The sequence below is a fragment of the Schistocerca americana genome, chromosome X, assembly GCF_021461395.2.
Source record: "Schistocerca americana isolate TAMUIC-IGC-003095 chromosome X, iqSchAmer2.1, whole genome shotgun sequence".
Lineage (NCBI taxonomy): Eukaryota > Metazoa > Arthropoda > Insecta > Orthoptera > Acrididae > Schistocerca > Schistocerca americana.
The window spans coordinates 656,146,349-656,166,705 of record NC_060130.1 but is presented as its reverse complement, the minus strand read 5'-3'; the positions used below and the strand labels follow the sequence as shown (position 1 = coordinate 656,166,705).

General features: G+C 42.3%; 1 protein-coding gene across 1 annotated transcript in view; it reads right to left on the bottom strand.

Moving 5' to 3' along the window:
• Positions 1-20,357, bottom strand: part of LOC124556231 (O-acyltransferase like protein-like) — a 263,370-nt gene that overhangs the window by 94,068 nt on the left and 148,945 nt on the right. Inside the window, exons 2-5 of the mRNA XM_047130221.1 lie at positions 11,571-11,746; positions 8,476-8,663; positions 3,652-3,854; positions 3,470-3,556 (exon numbers count right to left, since the gene is read on the bottom strand). Of these exons, the coding sequence (XP_046986177.1) occupies positions 3,470-3,556; positions 3,652-3,854; positions 8,476-8,663; positions 11,571-11,746 (654 nt within the window). The remainder of the gene's footprint in view (positions 1-3,469; positions 3,557-3,651; positions 3,855-8,475; positions 8,664-11,570; positions 11,747-20,357) is intronic.

Genomic DNA, 20,357 nt, shown 5'->3' with positions numbered 1-20,357 from the left:
AGAACGATGTTTTCTAAACCGATGTTGCCTGTGTGAATAGACCCTTTTTTTCGACGTAATGCATAATGTTCGAACACAATATATGTTCCAGAATCCTGCTGCATCATATGGGCCTGTAATTAAGTGGATTACTCCTATTTCCTTTCTTGAATATTGGTATGACCTGTGCAACTTTGCACTCTTTGGGTACGGATCTTTCGTCGAGCGAACGGTTGTATATGATTGTTAAGCATGGAGCTAGTGCATCAGCATACACTGAAAGGAGCGTAATTGATATACAGTCTGGACCAGAAGACTTCTTTTTTGAAGTGATTTAACGTGCTTCATTATTCCGAGGATATATACTTTTACGTTACTCAGTTGGCAGCTGTTCTTGATTCGAATTCTGGAATATTTACTTCGTCTTCTTTTGTGAAGGCATTTCGGAAGGCGGTGTTTAGTAACTGCTTTGGAAGCACTGTCTTCGATAGACAGTGCTAGTGCGCAGGAAGGTATTGACTGTGTCTTGCCGCTGGCATATTTCACATACGACCAGAATCTCCTTGGATTTTCTGCCAGGTTTCGAGATAAAGTTTCGTTGTGGAAACTGCTATAAGCATCTCGCATTGAAGTCCGCGCTAAATTTCGAACTTCTGTAAAAGATCGCCAATCTTGGGGATTTTGCGTCTGTTTAATTGTAGCATGTTTGTTTCGTTGTTTCTGCAACAGTGTTCTGACCCGTTTTGTGTACCAAGGAGGAACAGCTCCGTCATTTGTTAATTTATTTGGTATAAATCTCTCAATTGCTACCAATACTATTTCTTTGAATTCAGGCCACATCTGGTCTACACATATATTATTAATTTGTAAATGTGGAACTGACCACTATACGTCATGAGAGTCAGACCTGCCAGTATAAAAGAAGGCAGAGTGTTTTGTGTTGTCAGCAGAGAAGCAGTAACAGTACAATTGTCTCTTGGAACAGCTCAGTGACTTCGAACATCAATTAGTCATTGGATGTCACCCAAGTAACAAATACATCAGGAAAACTTCAACCCATCTAAAGCTGCCTAAGTCAACTGTTGGTTATGCAGTTGTGAAGTGGAAATGCAGAGGAACAAACACAGCTAAGCCAAGACCAGGCAGACCTCATTGCACAGACGGACAGAAACCGTCGAGCATTGTGGAGCGTTGTTATAAAAAATCCCATGAAATCAGTGAAAGGAACCACTCGCAAGTACCCAAGTGGACCCAGCAGTCCAGCCAGCACAATGACCGCACACAGGGTGTTAAAAAGGCTAGGGTACAATGTCGAGCAGCTGCTTGTAAGCCTCATGTGTCTATAGTCAGTGCTAAGTGACACGTCAGTTGGTGCAAAGAACAACGCCACTGGACAGGGGATGACTGGAAACGAGTGGTTTGGAGTGATACCCTGTGCCAATCAATGAGAGGGTTTGGGTTTGGCAAATGGCGGGAGAAAGTTGTCAGCCGTCATGGGTAGTGCCAACAGTAGTGAAGTACGGAGGCGTTACGGTATGGGGTGATTTTCGTGGTTAGGGTGTAGTTCTGTTATTTCTCGGAAGTCATAAAGAGCTTCTGTGAGGCGATGATTTGTGGATATTAACATTCCTGAAATGGATTGACCTGCCCAAAATCCTGACCTGGGATTAGAACGTCCACTTCACCTCATAACCCTGTCTTATCAGGATCATTCCGAAATTTTGAAATTATTTTAATCGTAATTCTTTTGAAGATCATATCTTTTCTTCCCTAATGTAGTGCTGCATCTGGGCAGTGCACTGGTTTGGGTTGCTCAGAAAAGATGTTTTGTGGCATTTGTTTGCAGAATTCAATAAGCTGTTTGCCTAGAAGGAACGGTATCCACTGAGTACAGATCTCTCAAATCAGAAGATCCAATCCCGAGAGTGTATTTAATTTGTTGATAGGCTGAGTGGGGATATGAATCTTCTTTTTTCCAGTAGTGGCCGTTATCTGACATCTCGACCGACTTTCAGCTCTTACATCAAACCATTACAATGGCCAGTTATTGCTAAGGAAGTCGCCAAACACCTGCTGCAAATGTTTCGAACACTAATTTAGTTTTAGTCATGCATTGACAACTGAGGTAGATAGAAAACTAGCGGAGAAATTGCGTCCTACCCAGTAGGCTGAGCAAGTCGTAACTAGCACGACTTATTGGAACTGAAATATTCAACACTAAACCAGGAAGCCACAGAAAATCCCGAGTGATCCTCTCAGTGCCGTCTCAGTCGACCGTGCTAGCATTTGAATGACGTTAATGTGACAAGGGATTTGACGAATCAGAGTAAACCTACATTTCTGTTATTCACGAAAATGATTTATTTTGGGAAATATGTTTACTACTCTACAGGAAAACAATCACACAAAAACAAAAACAAACGCCGTCCGAACAGATCTTGAAGGCCCAACGGCACCGACCGACCGCCGCGTTAGCCTCAGCCCTAAGGCGTCACCGGATGCGGATACGGAGGGGCATGTGATCAGCACACCGCTCTCCGGGTCGTATGTCAGTTTTCATGACGGTGTCGCTACTTTTCAATCAAGCAGCTTCTCTGTTGGCATCACCTCGCTTGCCAACAGCACTCGGCAGACGACGAGAGCCGGTATTACCACTACGGCAAGGACGTTAGCAAATACACGAAAACATGCAAATTTATTGAAACTTGAAAGTGAAATGCAACCTTGCATGATGTATTTGCTTCATTACGGTGGAAACTTAGTATGTCGTCGTGTTAATAATACTATGTACGAGGGGCGTTCAGAAAGTAAGCTCCGATCGGTCGCGAAATGGAAACGACTATGAAAATCCGATAAAGCTTTGCACAGATGTGTTGGGTAGTGTCTCTAGTATAGCCCCAGTTAGCATCACGTCGCTCTTCTCATTTCTGAGCTCGCAGTGAGTGCGTAAAGATGTCTAGAAAATAGTGTCTGCCGCCAAGTACGAGAAATTTCGCCTGAAGCTATGCAGCTAACATTACATAACTGTCGTGCTGTTTCTTCTTCAAGACAATTCTCAGCCGCATTCTGCAGGGGCAATGAAGATGCTCCTGCATCGTTTTCAAATGGAAATGTGAGATTACCCACAATACAGTCCGCAATTGTCTCCCCCTGAGTTTCATCTCTGGTCACATGAACCGCTGTCTTTGAAGACAACATTTTGATACAGACAACGAGGTGTAGGCCAGCGTGGAGAATTGGCGGAAAGCACTGGCGGCTGCTTTCTATGATGAGGCTATTGAAAAGTTGGTACAACGCTATGACAAAAGTCTAAGTCAGAACGGCGACTACGTAGAGAAGTAGCTGAAAGGTGTAGCTAATTGTTACAAGTAAAACATTTCTGATGTTCACTGTGGTTTCAATTTGGCAATCAATCGGAGCTTACTTTCTGAACAGGCCTCGTAATTTGTAGACACTTGTGCACACACAAACACAAAGTGCCCTTACATACCTAATCGCTGTCGCGGTTTTGTTTCAGTTACCGGAATGTCTGCTCCCTCAGTCGCAGGACTTACGTTCCTGTTACAGCGGCATATATCTGAAACATAAACACATGCTGTTTTTTTTTAACTCTGCACAATGGTGTACTTCCTTCAAAATATATTTAAAATAAATGTAAGAATTTAAGATTACCATTGTTATTCACATTCGGTTGACAACTTTTCCCTTTATCTGGAAGCTTCCCATTCAGTGTTTTACCGTTTGAAATTGTCGTAATTTCATATTTGTAATCATTTTTCACCACCGGTAGCTGACTCTTTTGCTTCATGTTACTCCAGTAGTAGTCATATCCTGTCCCTATTGCCAGAAATATCACCATCACAGATGATACTGAACTGAAAATAAGCAGAAAGCAACTAAGTAGCTTGTATGTACACTAAGAAAAATAAATGATATTCGCGATATTTTGTAGACGACTTTTGCTGGTTTATCTAAGGTTTAGAAAATGCCTGAGAGTTATAAGCAGTCTTTCCGAACAAAGGTTAACAAACAACGTGATCAACAGCATAAAACAGAAGAACGTCCTAAACTAAACCACGTGAATGACTATACATATTATGTGCTTTGTTCTATAAATAACAAAACTCAACACTGTGTATTAAAGTAATAACGAATAGGGATCTGCGTATCAGTATGGACAACAATAAGAAACTGAGTTGCTTTTCAATCTCAGTACAGTGTCTGAAGAGTGAATCTACAGAGTGTTTCCGTAATAGCGTACAAAAATTGGGCCGGCCGCGGTGGTGGTGCGGTTCTAGGCGCTCCAGTTCGGAGCCGCGCTGCTGCTACGGTCGCAGGTTCGAATCCTGCCTCGGGCATGGATGTGTGTGATGTCCTTAGGTTAGTTAGGTTTAATTAGTTCTAAGTTCTAGGGGACTGATGACCACAGCAGTTGAGTCCCATAGTGCTCAGAGCCATTTGAACCATTTGCACAAAAATTGAATAGGACATAGAGGACGCGCCAGTGAACAATTTGAAGTAGGGAACCTGGGGTCGGAGAAGCCAGCTTAAGGATGCAATAGGAATAAAATCACATTACCGTGTACTTTTTTATTTACATTAGTCACAATTATTTGCAAATAACATCACTGACACAATGAACGTACCATTTGTACATTATCTTACAAAATGTGCTAAAACTAAAGGCCATCAACTTCAATGCATGCATGACAAGGGCGAACAAGATTCTGACGCACCCTGACAAATATACCTGGTGTGTTTCGAGTCACATCACAGGCGGCTACAATTATGGCAACTAATTCCACCTCCGTATCCACTAGGGTCTCATACACAAGCGACTTTAGCTATCGCCGTAGGAAATAGTCAAGGGGATTCAGGTCAGGTGAGCTCGCAGTCCATGGAATAGGACTTCCCCTTACAATACAGCGACCAGGAAATACAGCATTGAGATAGTTGCGGACATCCACACTGGAGCGAGCCTGTGCATCGTCATGTTGTATCCACATCCACTCACGCACAGCAAAGAATACGTTCTCCAACAACTCAGGCAGAACTCTTTGCACGAATCCCTAGTACAGGTGACCATTCAGATGGCCAGGTAGAAGATATGACCCAATGAGCTTGTCGCCTACAAAGCCGGATAATGCCTGTTGGGAAATCTTTCCTTTTACAGTCTTTCAGCAGCGAGAGCATTGCAACGTACTTCCCCATACACAAGATGCATGTCAGTGAGTTCTGCGAAACTGTACCGATACTGCTCCATCGTATTGTACAGTATGTCTCTGAAAAGCACTGAGTATGGCATGGGTCTGTCGTTGATTCATAGCACGTTCTGTCATGGGTCAGTGTAAATACGGTACAACAGAGCCACCTTATGGACAAGTAAAGGAAAATAACCTGCATCATGATTTCCTGGTAATCAGGCTCGTCCTCCTTGTTTCCTTGCGGGAGGTAAAGAATGTACATGTAAGTAAATAGTACAGTACGTGTAAGCTTGTACACAAATTAGTTGTAAATAACGTAATGCTGGACAAGGCGGTAGACAAGTTTACTTCCATATCCCCTTAAGTTGCCTTTCCGGCCCCAGGTTTCCTACCTCTGATTGTTCTACATCTACATCTACATTGATACTCCGCAAGCCACCCAACGGTGTGTGGCGGAGGGTACTTTACGTGCCACTGTCATTACCTCCCTTTCCTGTTCCAGTCGCGTACGGTTCGCGGGAAGAACGACTGTCTGAAAGCCTCCGTGCGCGCTCTAATCTCTCTAATTTTACATTCGTGATCTCCCCGGGAGGTATAAGTAGGGGGAAGCAATATATTCGATACCTCATCCAGAAACGCACCCTCTCGAAACCTGGCGAGCAAGCTACACCGCGATGCAGAGCGCCTCTCTTGCAGAGTCTGCCACTTGAGTGTATTAAACATCTCCGTAACGCTATCACGGTTACCAAATAACCCTGTGACGAAACGCGCCTCTCTTCTTTGGATCTTCTCTATCTCCTCCGTCAGACCGATCTGGTACGGATCCCACACTGATGAGCAATACTCAAGTATAGGTCGAACGAGTGTTTTGTAAGCCGCCACCTTTGTTGATGGACTACATTTTCTAAGCACTCTCCCAATGAATCTCAACTTGGTACCCGCCTTACCAACAATTAATTTTATATGATCATTCCACTTCAAATCGTTCCGCACGCATACTCCCAGATATTTTACAGAAGTAACTGCTACCAGTGTTTGTTCCGCTATCATATAATCATACAATAAAGGATCCTTCTTTCTATGTATTCGCAATACATTACATTTGTCTATGTTAAGGGTCAGTTGCCACTCCCTGCACCAAGTGCCTATCCGCTGCAGATCTTCCTGCATTTCACTACAATTTTCTAATGCTGCAACTTCTCTGTATACTACAGCATCATCCGCGAAAAGCCGCATGGAACTTCCGATACATGCAGTGGAGCATCCTCTATGTCCTGTTCAATTTTTTCACGCTCTTACGTGAACACCCTGTATATCGAGTAGATGAAAATTTTGCGTAGTTGTGGGTGTTACACGAAATGAAAGGCAGGAAGTACCTATTTCTCTCTCAAGAGAACGAAAAGGCCGCTGTGCTTGATATTCCTATCAGACAGACCGAGCGATATTGACGGTGCCCCACGCCCTCACACTACACGACATAACGGACATACTTAAGTACAGACTGACCAGGAACTGTGCGCGGCACTTCTTTCTTGATTTGACGCCCATTTGTTGGTGATGGAAATTTATCTTTGTGCTAGGATACGAAGCGGCAAGCTTCCACCACAGTGTTCTGCGTGAGAGCGATCTCGGTTACCAAGGGCCATCTTCAAGTTGCTCGCCTTTCTAAAGCGAAGGCTAATTTCTGTATTTTATTTCGTCTTAATACGTTATGACGGTATAGCCTTCCTCTTTCTTTAACTGAATTGGTGAACAGGATTATTTCACAACGGGAATCTACATATAAATTTATCCTCTGGTAGCACCGTTTGCACTGAAGCTGACAGCTGGCTAGTTTTTGAATAATTAAGCTTACGTGCAAATGAACAAAGACAGGTTCTCTCTTTTAGAGTATCCTGTGTATCTAAGCTTGAGATTTGTAAATATTAAGAGCATTGTTATAGTTCTCAACATAAAACTGTGGAGATAATGTATAGTTTCTGGAGTTTCGATTCCGCTATCTCTCGTTATGTAAATTCCTTTACGCAGTAAATTTAAGGAGGTCTGCATATTGAGGACAAATCTGATTTACCAGCCACCTGCTGTTCGGATCAACTTGCTATCTACAGAGGATGGACAAAAATATAGAAACACTACAAACAGAACACATTGTTATATGGTTTTCAAGGGAATCTTAGGCCTATACAATTTTGCCTCCCAAGTTCAGATAACGATAATGGAGGTGGACAGCGATCAGGCACCCTTCTCTCGGACGTGGACCTCAAAGGCTGAATAAAATTGTGATCTGGTGACTCTGATGGCTAAGGGAGATACAACAATTCATCCTCGTGCCCACAAAACCAGTCAGAGACGGAGAGAGCTGTGTGAACATGTGTTCTGTCGTCTTGGAACACGGCATACCCACTGGGGAACAAACATTTTACCATAAGATGGGCCTGATCAACCAAAATGGTCACATAATCCTTGGCAGGAATGTGACCTGGCAGAGTAACCGTGCGGCCCATGGAATACCACGAAAAGGCTGCCCAAATCATCATCTAGCCCCCGTCATGTTTCACTCTAGGGACGTAAACTCGGCCAGAAGTTGGAAACAGTGTGCAACAAGACTCAGTCGACGAAATGACGTTCTCCCACTGCTCCATAGCCCAGGTTTTATGGCTTCGGCACCACATTTTTCTGTTACGGGTATTTGCATCACTGATGAGTGATTTTGGAATTACAACTTCCTCTAAGTCCCTGTTCGTTGAGCTCCTTACGTGTTGTTTTGGTGCTGAGAAAGTCTGTAGTGACTTTTGCAGCTATATTCCTCTTATTTTTACTCGTAGTTACAATTCTATTCAATTACCGCCTTTCACTGAACACACACTTTCGTCCGCGTTGTGACTTAGCGGATGATGCTTTTTCGCTTTCCCTGTGTGGGGTATATATCTCCGATACGGTGTCTCTTTAACACCAAAAACTTCGGCTCCCTTGTTTACGGAAGCACCCACTACACAAGCACCAACAATTTACCCACTTTCGAATTCATTTAGCTCCACCAGAATGCACTCAAAACTACACAGAACACTGTTCTGATCACGACTGACAATGGCAACGTATTGAGGTGCTGTTCGTGGTCAAATACAACAGCGAAACCTGCAGGTTTGGCTAGCATCTGCATTTATGTTCAGGCATGAATTTCTCGCGATGTCTTCATATTTTTGTCCAGCCCCCGTATTATTCTTCTACTCTGGAATTAAATGGTTATTATCATATCTACCATTGGCACAACTGATAATACTGTTGTACTTACAAAAGAACCCAGAAAGTTGAGTCTTCCAGCATGTTGTACAAGTTGTGAGGAGATTTCACTTTGGTTACTAGTATACTTCTTTCTGTCCCGTCAGCATCGTTTTCTCTGATAGAGAATTCCATTACACTATAAATATCCTCGCTTTTGCAACTGTATGGCAGACAGACACCAATGAGCACCTGCTGTGGCTGTAAATAAATTATAATTGTTAGAAATATTCACTAAATAGCAACAAGTGTTTTTATTCTACAAAATTTCACTATCCAGCATATCTATAATGTGGACAAATATACCGGCCTCATGATTGCAGTTTTAGGAGTTTATTAACAGTAAACAGAAGACAAGAATGTATGTCGTGAACGGAAGCAACAGAATATTGTTGATGAGTCTCATACCTCATCTGCAAGCATATTAAATCAATAACATCGAAATAAGAGTGATGTATCCTAAAAAATATTATTTTGTGAAGAATCGCATAACCAAATAAATCTGGTGACTACATGAAGCTATGAACGAATTAGCCAAATTATCCAAGTTTCAGCTACATATTTCAATGTTGCTGTTGTGGTCTGCACTCAGAAAACTAATTTGGTGTAGCTCTCCACGCTAGTCTATCATGTAAAAGCCTCTTCGTCTCTGAATAGCTACTGCAACCTATATCCGTTTCATCCCGCTTACTGAAGCCTAACCTTGGTCACCCTCTTCAGTTTTTATCCCCATACACTTCAATGCATTACTACAGTAACGATTCATTGATGCCTCAAGATGTGTCCTAACAGTTGATCCCTTTTTTTAGTCAAGTTGCTCTATAAATTTCTTATCTCCCCAGTTTGATTTAGTACTTCCCCATCCATATGTTATACTGAGCTGACAAGTCATGGGAGAGCGATATGCACATATGACAGTAGTATCGTGTGTACATAGTACAAAAGGGCAGTGCATTAACGGAGCTGTCATTTGTACTCAGGTGTTTAATTTGAAAAGGTTTCCGACGCAATTATGGCCGTACGACGGGAATTAACAGACTTTAAACGCGGAACGGTAATTCGAGCCAGACGATTCAATTTCGGAACTCCTTAGGGAATTCAATATTCCGAGATCCACAGTGCCAAGAGTGTGCAGAGAATACCATATTTCATGCACTACGTTTCACCACAGACAATGGAGTGGTCGACGGCCTTTGCTTAACGACCGAGGCCAGCGGCGTTTGCATAGAGTTGTCAGTGCTAACAGACATGCAGCATGGCGTGAAATAACGGCAGAAATCAATGTGGCACGTATGAAGAACGTATTAGTTGGGACAGTGCGGCGAAATTTGGCGTTAATGGGCTGTGGCCGCAGACGACCGACGCGAGAGCCTTTGCTGACAGCATGTCATCGCCTGCAGCGCCTCTCCTGGGCTCGTGACCATGTCGGTTGGACTCTTAAGACAGCTGGAAAAGCGTGGCCTGGTCAGATGAGCCCCACTTTCAGTTAGTAACAACTGATGGTGGAGTTCGAGTATGGCTCAGACCCCACGAAGCCATGGACCCAAGTTGTCAACAAGGCACTGTGCAAGCCGGTGGTGGCTCCTTAATGGTGTGGGCTGTGTTTACATGGAATGGACTGGGTGTTCTGGTCCAACTGCTACTCCGGCTACTTGGAGACTATCTGCATCCATTCTTGGACTTCAGTTCCCATACAACGATGCCATTTTGATGGATGGCACTGCTCAATGTCACCAGGCTACAATTGTTCTGGACAGTTCATGCGAGTGATTTTGCCAACCAGATCGCCCGACATGAATCCTGTAGAACAGTTATGGGACGTAACCGACAGGTCAATTCGTACACAAAATTCTGCACCGGTAACACTTCCACAATTATGGACGGGTACAGGGGCAGCATGGCTCAGTATTTCTACAAGGGACTTCCAATGACTTGTTGAGTGCATGTCACGTCGAGCAGCTGCACTATGGAGACGTGACATTATACTATGAGGTGTCCCATGACCTTTATCACCTCACTGATCATTCTCTTTAGAGCGACAATCGTCAGTTATTTTGCTGCCTATATAGCAAAATCCACTGACTTTCTTAGTGTCTCATTTCCTAATCTAATTCCCTCAGTATCGTATGATTCATTTTGACAAGATTCCATTATCCTTGTCTCATTTTTGTTGATGTTCGTCTTACAATTTTTGATCAAGGCACTATCCACTCCGTTAAGCTGCTTTTTCAAGTCCTTTGTAGTCTCACTGAATTGCAGTGTCATTGGCAAATCTCAAAGTTTTAATTTCTTCTCCTTAAACTTTCATTCTTTTCCTAAATTTCTCCTTGGCTTCCATCACATTTTGCTCAAAGTGCTGATTAAATAACATCGGTGATTGGTTACAACCCTGATTCGCTTCACTCTAAACTACTGATTCCCTTTCAAGTCCCTCGACTCTTAGGACTGCAGGCTGATTTCTGTACAACTTCCGTATAACCTGTATTTTATTTCTGCTGCCTTCAGACTTTCAACAAACATCATCAAAAGTGTTCTCTAAATCTAGATACGACATTGAATTAAATAATGAGAACGCTTTACGCAGCTCCGATGCTGGCGGATTCCAGCCTGTACAGGCATAACCTTAGCAAAAAACAATGATATCCAACACATTGAATGTTTTAAGCAGTCTCTGCCTAATATCCGGTGTTTGTGTAGCTATTGTACCACCACTTTCTGTTTTTATATCTGGCGCATTTCTCCCTATTCTTATGGAAAGTTTCCCAGAAAACCTAACAAACACTGTATCATTATACTCCTCGATAAGAGGAGTGCTCTCGAATGTCATTAGACAGTAAACTGGTTCTTTACCGAGGTAGCTTAAAAAGCTTAATCCATTGAGCGCACAGAAAAATGCAAAACTTCTGTTCATTACCATTAATCAAAAACTGTTTCTGTATTCTGAAAAATCTTTGATAGAGTGTGTGTGTGTTTGGTGAGACGTCAAATATTGTGCCGAAATTCGTCACTTTACTTTTATAACGCAATGAAAACTGTACTTCAGGAATGTCCGTCCGTTTTCGTGTTTGTATTTCGATGGAGCTGACTATTGCGTGTTTTGGTACTTACGTGGTGACCGGGCAGCCCAATCAGAGAGAGATTTAGGCTCACAGACGAGAATCCTAGTGCAAATGGCAGCTCCCCGGTGATGTTTAGGTTCAGCTGATCACACTGGGCTTTGGAACCAGTCCAATACTCGTTGCCCCAGAATATTCCGGAGCTGTATCTTCCATTGGCGTCGCTCACTGGAAAATAAATGACAGTTACAGTTACGTGCGCCCTTGGTACACGATATTTAGTGATGCAACAATTAGTTTGCTAGCGGATTTCCTTATTTAGTTCAGTACTATTTCATTATTTACTGACAGATATCTGTACCTGATTCAGTTCTGTAACAGTTATTGTCTACAGGTATGAGACAGAATAAAGTGGGCACACGTAGCGGGAAGTTTGAGTGAACATTGAAGTAAAGTGAAATGAGATATTCATTTGAGATCGGTTAATCCGTAAATAGTTTTCGTAGCCCTATTCTCCAATGATAATACACATTCTGCAGGGTCAGTAGTTTTCGTCTGTTTAAATAACTTTACATTTTAATATTCAGGTCAGTTATAAGGGGCGATCAAACAGTTTTTGTTCGAAGTCCGTAAAGTCAAGAATCTATATGCCAATCAGACAAAATCACTGCGAGCATTGAGACAATCATCCCACCCACTCACAAGATGGAAGATAGCAGTTTGGTAAAATCCTGCGTGCTGCTGCGTGAAGTCCGTAACTGCCTGCTGCATATCCACGTCCGACAGGAATCGCCGACCCTTCAAGGCGTTATTCGAGGGGCCAAAGGCGTGATAATCGCATGGGGCGCGTTCAGGACTGTAGGAGGGGTGCACGAGTTTCTCCCACTTGAGTTGGCACGTAATGGATGAGGTTGGCTTCCCAAATCGACCGACATCTTGTGTTGAATCGCGAACTTGCACGATTTCCACAACGGTGCTTTTAGATAACATCCTGCCACATACACATTCTTCGTTCTCCGATGGATGTCTATTGGTTTAGTCCTTTTTGGATACATTTGTTAATTACGTCGCCCACACTAAGCCCTAGCCTACATGTCGCTTCTTATGTATCCACATCAGCGTGTCGTTACGTTGCATGTACGCAGCAACAACGCCCTCAAACCAACTTTTTGATCGCCACTTATACACTACTGGCCATTGAAATTGCTACACCACGAAGATGACGCGCTACAGACGCGAAATTTAACCGACAGGAAGAAGATGCTGTGATATGCAAATGATTAGCTTTTTAGAGCAGCCCCGGTGGCGACACCTACAACGTGCTGACATGAGGAAAGTTTCCAACCGATTTCTCATACACAAACAGCAGTTGACCGGCGTTGCCTGGTGAAACGTTGTTGTGATGCCTCGTGTAGGGAAGAGAAAAGCGTACCGTCACGTTTCCGACTTTGATAAAGGTCGGATTGTAGCCTATCGCGATTGCGATTTATCGTATCGCGACATTGCTGCTCGCGTTGGTCGAGATCCAATGACTGTTAGTAGAATATGGAATCGGTGGGTTCAGGAGGGTAACACGGAACGTCGTGCTGGATCGCAACGGTCTCGTATCACTAGCAGTCGAGATGACAGGCATCTTATCCGCATGGCTGTAACGGATCGTGCAGCCACGTCTCGATCCCTGAGTGAACAGGTGGGGACGTTTGCAAAACAACCATCTGCACGAACAGTTCGACGACGTTTACAGCAGCATGGACTATCAGCTCGGAGACAATGGCTGCGGTTACCCTTGACGCTGCATCACAGACAGGAGTGCCTGCAATGGTGTACTCTACGACGAACCTGGGTGCACGAATGGCAAAACATTTTTTCGGATGAATCCAGGTTCTGTTTACAGCATCATGATGGTGGCATCCGTGTTTGGCGACATCGCGGTAAACGCACATTGGAAGCTTGTATTCGTCATCACCATACTGGCGTATCACCCGGCGTGATGGTATAGGGTGCCATTGGTTACATGTCTCGGTCACCTCTTGTTCGCATTGACGGCACTTTGAACAGTGGACGTTACATTTCAGATGTGTTACGACCCGTGGCTCTACCCTTGATTCGATCCCTGCGAAACCTTACATTTCAGCAGGATAATGCACGACCGCATGTTTCAGGTACTGTACGGGCCTTTCTGGATGCAGAAAATGTTCGACTGCTGCCCTGGCCAGCACATTCTCCAGATCTCTCAGCAATTGAAAACGTCTGGTCAATGGTGGCCGAGCAACTGGCTCGTCACAATATGCCAGTCACTACTCTTAATGAACTGTGGTATGGCGTTGAAGCTGCATGGGCAGCTGTACCTGTACACGCCATCCAAGCTCTGTTTGACTCAATGACCAGGCGTATCAAGGCCGTTATTATGGCCAGAGGTGGTTGATTTGGGTGCTGATTTCTCAGGATCTATGCACCAAAATTGCGTGAAAATGTAATCACATGTCAATTCTAGTGTAATATATTTGTCCAATGAATACCCGTTTATCATCTGCATTTCTTCTTGGTGTAGCAATTTTAATGGCCAGTAGTGTACATTCGTATTTTAAAGTTAGTTAATATCGTTTCGGAAATCATGAAATTCCTCCATTTAACATCAGTGGTCCACTATAGTTTGTGGGTTCTAAACAATTGAAACTGTACTGCGGCATGAAATCTTCGGCGTGTACAGTTCCACTCGCCACTAGCTGAATGAAATATCAAAAAAAGAAAAACAGTACACGAGAAACCAGAGAACGGTGATCGTTGAAACATAATAGATGAACATGACATATGCTACCCCTTAATGGTCGTATATCTGCCAGGGAGGACCATTTCATAGTTTACTCGTTCTGTTCATGTGTTATGCTACATAACTATAGTTTATACGTACTTCCGCTAATACTGTTATGCTAAGGCGTGGGCCATGTGAAATAATGAGCTGTTCCGAAAGGACAGACACCACGCAGAATCCGCAGCTGTTATACATTACATGTAAATTGAAGGTGGAGAGTGAAGAAAGGAAGGGGATCACTGGTATTAGTTGCGATGAGACATTACGAGGGATCAGCGGAGACGAGTGAAAATGTGTACCGAATCGACATTCGACTCTGGGATCTCCTGCTTACTGGGCAGGTGTGGTAATACTGCGACATCCGGGACACAGGCGTAGCTGGGTAATGGATCGACCTACAGGGTGGATGCACAAATACGTCCGACCTCCTGTGGAAATCTCAGAGGGCGAATACGGAGGAAACGGACAGCGACTACGGATAGGTGGAGCTCGATGGGTGCGTGAATCAGTCGTGAGGCGTGCCGAGATAGTCCGTGCAGTTGCGATAGCACTGTGTCACCGACGGCGCAGTGGCTACCGCACCTGCCTTGTACGCAGGAGATTCCGCGTTCGAATCCTGGTTCGGTGCACATTTTCACTCGTCGCTGCTGATTCCGCGTAATGCCCCATTACAGCTGACACCAGTGGTCCCCTCCCTTTCCTTCCTTCCGTCACCTCTCCACCTTCGCTTAACATATAAGTGAAATTGGTAATAAAAATAACAATATAGTTGTCACATGCGTACAGTTTCTGAAAGAACAAACACAGAGTAAAAAAAAGTCTCAGATTTCCTGGTTATCCTTACATATTTTTTTGTAGGGACTTGGGACTCAGAGAATAAAAATGAAACATAACAAGTGAATCTTATACTAATGATTGTAATTCTTATGGCAAAACGTCTGCATTGAGATGATTAATGCAAATAAGCTCACGAATTCCATGAAAATGCAGTGACGACAGAAGACCACTAGCTGGAACGAGATTCACAAACTCTAAGATCTCCGAATTCTCACAATTACAGGTGAAGTTCTTAGTTTCATAAAAACTGCAAGAAGATATGTTTCCGAAATGGGAGAAACATTATCTTAAACCTAAGGAACTTAAGTTTGTCTACAAAGATGCGCTGTTTACCTAAGACTGCAAACAGGGAACCTTTAATATCAAAATACATGTTTTGTCTGTCTCCGCTTGTTTCTGTTGATAAAGTGGTTTCATGAGAAACTGGCGTGGGGAATATACTCCAAGGGGAAGTAAAGAGTCAGCAGATTTTTGATTAAAGAAGTACCCTGAAAAGCTTCGTCACAGTAACGCTTTTTGAAACAAATCCGTGTGCTTCAGTTATTGCGGAATTGCATTATAGAAAACATCAATGTTTTTAATATGAGTACCATTTTTTAACTACCCTATTCCAGTACTGAATAAGTTATTGGAGTACAAATTAATTGTTGTAGACAGCAAATTTCGAGATTACAGTTCTCTATTGATATCCTGAAGATGGAGAAAATTGTAATTCCTGATTTTCGGGGAATATAGTTTACGAGTTCGCCTCTAGCATTCCAGTATCCCGTTTGTCCGTATGGTACTGTTAGCGTTTCTGTAATAGAGTGTTAACGTATGTAGAACTCAACGTTCCGCATGCGGAATACGGTTGGTACTTATTAAAACCTGTTCTAACCTGTTCTAATATCATCGTAAAATATATATGTAATGTGCATTGAAATTTTTCGGTGTAATCAAGTAAGTGCATTTTCAATTAAATATAAACTCCCAGTGCTGATCTGAACGGGTGTCCTTCGTAACTGATGTCTGTGTCCTTAACCATTAAGTCACAGCTATAACGAACATAATGGAATTTTTAGTACGTATTATGACCAGCTATGAAACTTTACTGTTAAGTGGATAACTAACCATACATGTAACTTAGGATCGGCAGTCAGAACAAAAATAAAAATTCTCTTACAAACACAAGCCTGATTTACACTGTAGCAAGTGACGGAGACTAAGTGAACGAGAATTATCTCAGGTGTAAACGGTGGGTGAGCCCGAAGCACTCAGAGGCCCGAGTGGGGACGTGAGAAAGACGATCAATGCGCTGGTTGCTTCCAACAGGCGGGAAAGGAGTGAAAAGGCAACAGCTTTTGTATTCATTTTAGTAAAAAGGAACAGCACATAAATTTTAATCGAATGCGAATATATGTCTATTACGCTGATTGGTGTAAAATTAAAAATATACCAAAGAACTGATCAATATCGTGACTTACGTTCAAGGTAGCTGTAATTGCATCATAGACGTATCACTTTTACTTCAGGTGCTTTTGATGTAAGAACTGAATAACGAAAATTATCTCCCCTCCAAAAAACTGTATATAAAATTTTATTTTTTGGAAGTTTGGAAATTTGTGGTTAGGTCTTACGGGACCAAACTGCTGCGGTCATCGGTCCCTAAGCTTACACACTACTTAATCTAACTTAAACTAACTTACGCTAAGGACAACACACACACCCATGCCCGAGGGAGGACTCGAACCTCCGACGGGGGAAGCTACACGGACCGTGACAAGGTGTCCTAGACCGCGCGGCTACACTACGCGGCCTCAAATTTTATCAACTGGCGTATGTGACAGATCTATGTTTTACGTTACATTAAAGTTACTTTACAGACATTATCTACTTTGTACGTACTTCTACAGAATACATAAGCGGTTTGCGTTGACCGTAGACAACGGGAATTGTCTGAGATATAGCGACTATTGAAATGCGAATCAGTTACTAATGTAACTTTGTGCAGTCGCTAAGACTTATAGTGTAAAATGCTAACCTTTTTTCATGTTATGTTGCTCGTCGGTTATTAGTGTCCCGCTTTTAAATTTAAACCTCAGTTCCTGTAAGAAAATGCACACGTTTAGGGTTTCGAAATAATGTTAAGAAAGGCTGGAGCTGCTGTCTAGTGATAAATGACCTCCACGCGTTTAACGGTTAGGGGAAAATTCAGACGCTTACATTTTTCTTTTCGTATGCCACTTAAATGGTTTCGTCAAAAACAGGGTGCTCATTGAACAGAACAATGCTATCTGAATATCATATTTTTGCATCGTGGCTGTAACTACAGTTGCATCCAGAGAAACCAATGTACTGATTATTAGCACCAAAATACAATAAGGCAGCTTTCGTAGAATGGAGACTCCGTGTCTTTCCTCTCGCGTGCTCTTCAGCTCCCCGTACTGTAAATACTAGTTCATAGTGATAGTGTGGCGAATTGTCTGCGAATGGCCGTTCTCTTCTGTTTGCTTCCATTCTCTCCTATATAAAGGAGGCGTTTTGTCGCACACTTACGTGCCTGAACGTGTAGAGAAGAGTTCTTATAGAGCTCCCTCAAACGTTGAAGAAAACTCGTTTGACACCGAAGCGGACAGACGTGCCCAGGCAAAAGGTTATGCAACCCAACGTGCAAGTTTAGCGGCAGACCCGAGCCGTGTTGTAACGCTGTGCCTCACCGAACGACCAGAGGTGTGGCTTGTTCGCCTGCCCGTGCCAACTTCCGCGTTGCTCTTGGCCAGCAATGACCAGGTCAGCTGTTCTCTACAAACGTTACCTAGACACCTGTTGATGGAGTACAAATACATCTGGTACGTTTAAATTAATTTAAGTGGGAAGTGGAAAAGAGAGACGGGGATAACAATAAAATATACATTTCAAAGTTACTAAATGCTACTGTGTTCTTATTGTGCTGTTATTACGATTTGCATGATTGCTGTTACACAAAACAGATGAGAACGGTTGTCTCCGTCACTCGCACACTTTTTAACATCTAAGAAACGTTTCAAATTATTGCATACTCATCTTCAGGTGGATATGCTGAGTTTCTGCATTAATGGTTATTTGTACATGTGTTCTTACGGTTTATGCCGTCAGTCTTTTGCATCAGTTTGTGTTTAGTGTGGGACTGTATTCGTGATTTTCTGTCAGAAAAGTCACAGCTCATACTAACTGGTGGGAAGTTATCAAGTGGAATGGAAGTTACTTTTGAGATTCCACAAGGAAGCATTATGGGCTCTGTGCTGTATTAAGGTTTACAAACGATTTAGGAGACAATCTAAATAGCCATCATCAAGTCAAAACGAATTGAGACTCATAACCTTGCGGTTTAGTGCCTTTAATCTACAAACCAACCAACAATCCAAACGAATTACAAAATGATTTGATGGTGCGAAAATTGACAGCTGACTCGCTAAAATAGAAATCTGTTAAATTAATGTTACACGATAAATCACACAAATTTGAAGGTTGTCGATTTAACTAAATACCTAGGGATTACAATTACGAATAACTTAAATTGGAACCATCATACAGAAAATGTTATGGGGCAGGCGAACCAAAGACTGCGATTTATTGAAAGAACACTTAGAAGGTGCGACAAATCACTACGTTTGTTCGACATATTCTGGAGTAATGCTGCGTGGCAGGGGATCCTTACCGCATATGACTGACGGAGAACATCGATAAAGCTGCAAGAAGGGCAGCTCGTTTTGTGCTATCATCAAATATTGGAGAAAGTGTCACGAGTATAATAAGCCAGTTTGGATAGAAATACTTGAAATAAAGGCACTTTTAGATGTGATGAGATCTTTTCACGAAATTTCGCTCACAAATTTTTTCCTTCGTTTGAAAAATATTTTATGGACTCCCACCGACATAATGTGAAACGTTCATCGTGATAAAGTGAATGAAATCAGAGCTCGCACAGAAAGGTTAAGGCGTTCATTTCAGAAATGGTTCAAATGGCTCTGAGCACTATGGGACTTAACATCTATGGTCATCAGTCCCCTAGAACTTTGAACTACTTAAACCTAACTATCCTAAGGACGTCACACAACACCCAGTCAGGCGTTCATTTCTCATATGTGTTATCCTAGAGTGGAACAGCAGAGAAATAGTTAAGAAGTGGTCCTATTCAACCCCTGCCACACACGGAAGTGTGAATAGCCAAGTAATCATGTAAATAATTAGTAAATGTAACATATTATCAAAAATATCGTACTAAAGTACTGCATTAAAAACAATGTTAATTAACTTCCAGGATATTATTGTAAGTAACACACTGCTTCATAAATAAATGGCCACAAATGAATTTCTATGAAGAGTTAGAAACCTTCGTCAATAACATGGAACACGGACAAAAACTTCCTCAAAGGTAAATCTGAAATAATAGTGGTAAAACTTCTTAAAAGCTTCACAGCTATCTCCTTTGCAACATTAAAAATTGATAAAACCCTGAACCATTTCCCACTGTCTTAGCTCGTAACGGAAAATAAATATACTTACAAACTTTGGTTCTCTAACAATGCTGTTATAAAGAAAACAATTTAAGAAATTGCTTAATAAGATTAACTTCAGTGACAATTGTATCTTAGGTTACTTACACATGCTCTCTGCCTCGTAAGTCACTACTGGTGTACACGATCTATAGATCCTTTTAGCTTTTTTATGCCATCCAGTTCCACAAACATGTACATTTAATTGCATATTTTGTCAAATATGTGATACACCAACTATTTTTACAGCAAGTAAAAGTAACGTATGTGACTGATGATCCCCAACAGAAATAAACATATACACATCGCCAGTCATGTAGAAACATACAGCACACTGTTGAAGTTAAAGGTGCAAAGTCTTGAAACGGATGCCACAGTTATCTTCTTAGATAAAAATATGAACTCTGCTGTTTGAGCGACGTTACAAGGAATTCTAGTGAGACGAAAATAAATCTGATTCTTAACCAATTCCGTACCAACGTGTTTTCTGAAATACCATGCTTCCCCACAAATCTGTTATGTAGCATGAACGCTAACAACAAAATCAAGGAAGAAGTGCTTCTAATAATTTTCATGTGGTGTTATAAGTTCACAGATGATCCGTCCAAAACACAAATGACAATAAGATGCATCACAATAGTTCAAGAGCAGGTTCTCCATAGATAACAGTTCCGAT